Raw genomic sequence first — 6,000 nt, forward strand, 5'->3', positions numbered from 1 at the left:
TCTTCTTCTTTGGGGCACAGTGGGTCACGCCCATGTAGAACACATTTCAAAAAAAATTTAAAAATAGTTGTAGTCTTCGGGATTGAATAAATTATATATCTATTAAAAGGTAATAGTCTGCAGATTCAGAAAACGCAAAAAAGTAAAAATTGAACTTTTCATGATTTTGAGCCTTTCTGGAGCCCCTTAATCTAATATTGGGGTATGATTTCATTTATAAGACCAGGCTCATCTTGGAGTATTCCAGGCACACCTTGTCCTTTACGTTCTCTCCTGGTGAGAAGTTTGGCCTTTGTGAGTGCGCTAAACCTGGTGTATGGCGAACTGCCGGGACCTTTGGCGTACAGGTTGCAGCTAATGAATTTGATCTGGCCGATCTCTTGCCCAATCAGGTGTCTCAGTTACGCGATTTGTTGCACTGTTTTTCTCCACTGGGTGTCGCCAGCGTTCTTGAATATCATATCCATTGTCCGATGACACCCTCGCTAGGCAACCTCCATACCGCCTGTCATCCCCGAATGTTAAGGTACTCAGCACTAAGATATCTCAGATGCTGGAACAAGGAGTCATCAGACCTTCTACTTCTGCTTATGCTTCTCCAATTTTTCTAGTACCTAAGTATCAGGGGCGGGATTTCAGACCTGTCGTTGACTACCGGCGTTTGAATGACAAGGTTGTACTGGAATCAGTATGTTTGCTGGATATGCATAATCCTTTTACTTGTTTTGCTGGCGATAATTGGCTTACTGTTCTTGATTTGAATCAGGCCTATTATGAAATTCCACTGGCTGGAGGATGTAAACATGTCACTGACTTTTGTACGGATTAGAACTTGTTCGAGTTTAACAGAGTCCCCTTTGGGTTAGCTACCAGAGAGGCGGTGCTTACTCGTTTATTGGATAATATTCTTGGAGACTTCAAGTTAGTATATGTTTATAATTATATGGACGACTTGGATATCTATAGTCGTTCGTTTGAGGATCACTTGGAGCATATGTGGAAAGTTGAGGTTACAGCGAGCTGGTCTAACTGTTAAACCTAGTAAAATTACGCTAGCTGCGCCGGAGGTATCTTTCTTAGGCCATATAGTCTCGGGTCAGAGTATTCGCATTGACCAAGAGCGGATGAAAACCCTGTGGGCATTGCCTTCTCCTGCTGATAAGCGGGGAATCGCTAGATTTATGGCATGGCAAATTACTTTAGGCGTTTTGTGCCCAATTTTGCTCAGTTGCCGGCAACCTTAAATCAGTTAAGCCGTAAAGGCGTGCGTTTCGAATGGGGACCTGCCCAGGAGGCTGCCTTTGAACAAATTACGACAGCGATAGCCAACCCGCCGGTTCTTGGGGTACCCGATTTTAGCAAAAGGTTTATCTTGCAGACTGATGCTACAATTGCCGGTATTTCAGTGGTTCTCCTCCAGGAATTTTAGGGGCAGAGACAACCATTAGCTTACGCGTCTCGACGGTTAACAGATGCCGAGCTTAAGTACTCTGTCTATGAATGCGAGGCCTTGGCCGTTTTGTTTGGATTAGAGAAGTATCGGTTCTACCTTGAGCATCTGGTTTTCCAATTGGAAACCGACAAGCAAGCGTTGAGCTGGGTACTGGAGAGGCCGCGCAAGACTGGCCGTATTGCCAGGTTGGCAGAACGTGTTTCGACTTTTCAGTTCGAAGTTAAACATGTTAAAGGTTCTGAAAATGTCTTGGCGGATGTTCTCAGCCGGATGTTTGCCGAAGACGTGTCTAGTCAGGAAAGCAAGACCAAGTAGATGGCAACAGTCTGAATTGTGTGGTGTTAGGTGAAATTCCCCTTTTGTTTGAAGACATTGCGCACCATCAGGATCAGGACCCTGTGTGGGCTGGTATTAAGCAACGTGTGTTGGCAGGAGAGCTCTCGGAAGAAAATGAGATTAAGAGGGATATTCTTTGCAGGAAGGTGGGCAATGCTAAGCAGTCTAAGATCTAGAATAAGATTTTCACTCTGCAGCGGAGTGTGCGCTGATATGAAACTTCATGGCAGATTAATACTGTGTCGCCGACCGAGACTCGAACTCGGGACCTTTGCCTTTCGCGGGCAAGTGCTCTCCATCTGAGCTACCGAAGCACGACTCACGACCGGTCCTCACAGCTTTACTTCTGCCAGTATCTCGCCTCCTACCTTCCAAATTTTACAGAAGCTCTCCTGCGAACCTGTTAGAGCACTTGTCCGCGAAAGGCAAAGGTCCCGAGTTCGAGTCTCGGTCGGGCACACAGTTTTAATCTGCCAGGAAGTTTCAGTCTAAGATCTGTTTGCATCCAGTCTTCCGTTATTTTCATCATTCATTGGTGGGTGGCCATTTAGGGACTTATAAGACGCTCCAAAACATCAAGGAGCATTTAACTTGGCCCCCTTTGGACCAGGATGTTAGGCAAATGATAGCTCAATGTCGCTTGTGTAACGCAGCCTAACCCAACAATGCCCTTCACCAAGGCTGGTTGAGTTCTGAACGAGAGTCCTCTCCCATGCACAAGCTCTATATTGATTGTTTGGGGCTTTTATCTCGGACGAAACGGGGTCATCGATAAATACTCTTTATGATTGATACATTTTCTAGGTTTACTTGGATCCTTCCCAGTCATATCGTTACCGCTACCACCACGGTTAATCACTTGGCTAGTGTCTTTAGTGTTTTCGGGCCACGTGAGCAGCTGGTTAGTGATAACGCTCCTGCCTTTCTTTCGCCCCCCTTTAAGACCTTGTGCTTTCAGAATGGTGTTACGCATGTCACCACCACCCTGTATTATCCCCAGGGGCCCTTTGATTATTTTTATCAGAAAACACCAAGCAAACGGGACTCCAGTCTTCCCTGGCTCAGTTTTGCCTTTAATACCGCCAGTCATGAAGCCTCGCGAGTTACGCCTGCACCCTTGATCTCTTCCTACCCATTTAATTCCCCTCTTTCCTACTTGTGGGAAATTCAGGATCTAATTCCACCTGACGTTAATCCGCAGGTCATCAAGGAAAACTGGAACCGGGCCAGGCATAATATACTCAGAGCTCATAATAAGCAAGCCGAGCGTTATAGTCGTAATCGGGAAACCCTTAAGGGTAGGCTGGGGAACCAAGTATATGTCCGGAATTTCCAAATGAGGCAGGTGCGCGGCGGTAACCTTAGTAAATTTACTCCTCGTTTTCTGAAGCCTTGCACTATTAGGCGTGTATTAGGCCCGGTAAATCTCTTGGTTAAAGAGAACAGCTCAGGCAAGCAATATCAGGCTCACCTTAGTCAAGTTAAGTTCAAGTAGCTCGGGGTTTGAATTAACCTGTTCCTGGGTTAAGTTTAAGGGGGGAGGTTGAGCAGTGCTCACTCCGAATTATGCGTTTCCTTGAACTTGGTTGTCTATCTGTGTTTGGTTTCCCGCCATTGTTGCGGTTATGCCGTGGTTCTTCCTCCTTCTACATGTGACACAAGCGATGTATATCGATATTTGCACCGTGAACCATCTTTGTCTTATGCATATAGTTTCCGGCTAGGGGGTGTGCGGGAGTCGGACGGTTGGTGCGGACCAGGGAGGATATCTCCGTGCGGCACAGTCAGCTGGGTCCGGTGGCGGTCCCTAGGAAGTGTCGGAGCATGTCTGGAGCTGTCTGATCGCTACAAGCTTCGTGGCTCACCGACCCAGGACGTCAAAGTTGATTGGTGTCTTAAGTACCCAAGCCACGTCTATTCATGTTGTGTCGTTCGTTCCGGTGGTTCGCTGTTAGGGAGCTTTTCCTGTGAGCAACACCGAATGTTTGCAGTGGTGAAATCGAGCCACCGTGATGTGGAATGAATTATATTGCTTCATTACAATTCAAGTGCACCAGCGGAATTTTCTGCCTTGTGGCCGTTAGTGTTCCTGTTACCTGCCCTGGCCACTAACGTAATTTCAGGCGGTGTCCTTTCCTCACCTGTTGTCACTGTCCAACACGGTGTGTAGTTTTGACTGCTTAATACATATTTCATTGTGGATAATCACGTCCGTAACAGTTTGGTCTTTATCATGTACCGATTGGCGGCTAGCAACTTGTTTGGTCGGTCGGTCCGTGACTATCTCTTGGTTGGGTTACCGATGGATTAAGTGTAGTTGGGCCCACCACCTATCTCACCTAAGTGAACGTTAATGTTTCGAGGGCACCCCCCCTCCCCCTCCCCCTGTCCCCCGCCCCTCCCCCGGAGGCGTGTGAGTGCTGTTGTCTATATTGTTCTTTTCATGGGTGTTTAATAGTGTTTTGGTAATATATTATAGCCAATGCTTAAAAGGAAAACAGATTTTTATTGTGTTTTATGTAAATCAAGGGCCTTCAGCCCGTATAAGTAAGTTTGTATTCTGGCAAGGGGATATTTTGCTGAAAGTTACTGTTGTTGTGCTATCTTTTCATTTAGTGCGCTGTCAGCCACTTAAAACTTATAGGTTTAAGGTATTTTGTATTTTTGGAAAATCAATTGTGGGCCTTCAGCCGCTTAAACCCTTATTCTTAAATTTAGTTATTGTCGTTCCGTTGCCTTTTCATTTAGTATGCTTTCGGCCACTTAAAACTTAAAGGTTTAAGTTACTTTTGAATTTTTGTAAAATCAACTGTAGGCCTTCAGTCGCTTAAAGCCTTATTCTTAAAATTTCCCCTTAAGAGAAAACATTGCGGCCTTCTGCCTTAAAAGATAATGGCAATATATTTTAAAATTTTGAAACTTAATTGTGGCCTTCAGCCATTGGTATTGCATCTTGTTTATGTTTGTTCTATCCACTTTTGCCTTGAGGCTTTCAGCCTAGCTGTGATATATACATATATATTTTAATTATTTTACTAGCAATTTTAACTGCTTGTCTTCAGTCACTTGAAATTTATATTGTTGATTTTTAAGATTTCTTGTTTGGAGGCCTTCAGCCATGAAAGAATTGGATTTTGAAACTCGTAGTGTGTAAAGGTGCCGTTTTGGTTTAAATGTGTTATTAAATTACGTAAGTTACAATTATGAAGTGAAACTGACCGCCACCTTATTTGACCCTTTCCATAATCCTAATCACCTTTTCTGCCCCGCGGGTTTAGCGGGCGTTTCAATTAGCGTTCTGAAGATCCCAACACCAGTATGCTGTTTCGGAACCATTCTAACGCCATAGTTTAAACTATACCTTCCAAAGTACTCTAACATCGATCAGCAGTTACACAACTTAATCAAAATGGAAACCAACCTTCTCCTAACAACATAACATCGTTCAGAAAATTAATCATGAGCAATGAAGCGCTGACCATCAACACACGTTTCACATCCAGAGAAATGGCGTAGTTAATATCGAGATCTGGATACAATCTCGGCTAATTCAATGTGAAAATGTTGTCCTATGGAGGCAGTGCTGTTGTTGCCAGTAAGCTACGCAAAGTACTCACGCAAATCGCGGCCTCTGGCTTGATGCGCCGCACACAGCAGCAGCAGCAGCGGCGGCAGTGCGTAGCACACGCGTCGGCACATCGCGTGTGTCTGAGCGGCAGCAACTGGCAAGAGCCCAGAGCCGGTCTCCAGCCGTTCCCGCAGTTAACGCCGCAACGACGCCGATTTCGCAACGCTGTACTTATCCTTCAACAGTCCGTTGCAACTATTAATAAACTGCGATGGCCTTCAGTTTTGTTTTTCATTTTCCAACAAACTTGAATCTCAAGGCCTCCTCGAGCTGAATTCGTGCAATCATCATGCTATTATTTAGGTCCTATACTATTCGTTACACGCGTCGTTTTTTGACTAAGTTATGAGCAGTAGCCTCCGTTGTCACTTTTATTGCTCACCAGCGTGTCTGATATCATCCGCTGAGTGGATTCACTGGCTACCTTTGATTCGCTCGTGATGCAAGTCAGAGCAAAGATTTAGCTTTTAGGTGGTTCTGAAGTCTATTCTCCTACAATGCCTCAACTGACCTTTTATCTGTCTTAGGGTGTAATTAACACATAAATATATAGTACACTCCAGGAAGAAGACACTCTAAGACA

The 6,000-nt window shown here is 44.9% G+C and overlaps 1 protein-coding gene across 1 annotated transcript in view; it reads right to left on the reverse strand.

Annotated features, from left to right (window-relative positions):
- The window catches only part of LOC126455584 (protein takeout-like), a 73,514-nt gene extending 67,980 nt beyond the window's left edge, over nucleotides 1–5,534 (reverse strand). The window contains exon 1 of the mRNA XM_050091342.1: nucleotides 5,407–5,534. Coding sequence (XP_049947299.1) covers nucleotides 5,407–5,488 — 82 coding nt within the window. The 5' untranslated portion in view covers nucleotides 5,489–5,534. The remainder of the gene's footprint in view (nucleotides 1–5,406) is intronic.
- Between the last annotated feature and the right edge of the window lie 466 nt (nucleotides 5,535–6,000).

Source organism: Schistocerca serialis, chromosome 2, assembly GCF_023864345.2.
Source record: "Schistocerca serialis cubense isolate TAMUIC-IGC-003099 chromosome 2, iqSchSeri2.2, whole genome shotgun sequence".
Taxonomy (NCBI): domain Eukaryota; kingdom Metazoa; phylum Arthropoda; class Insecta; order Orthoptera; family Acrididae; genus Schistocerca; species Schistocerca serialis.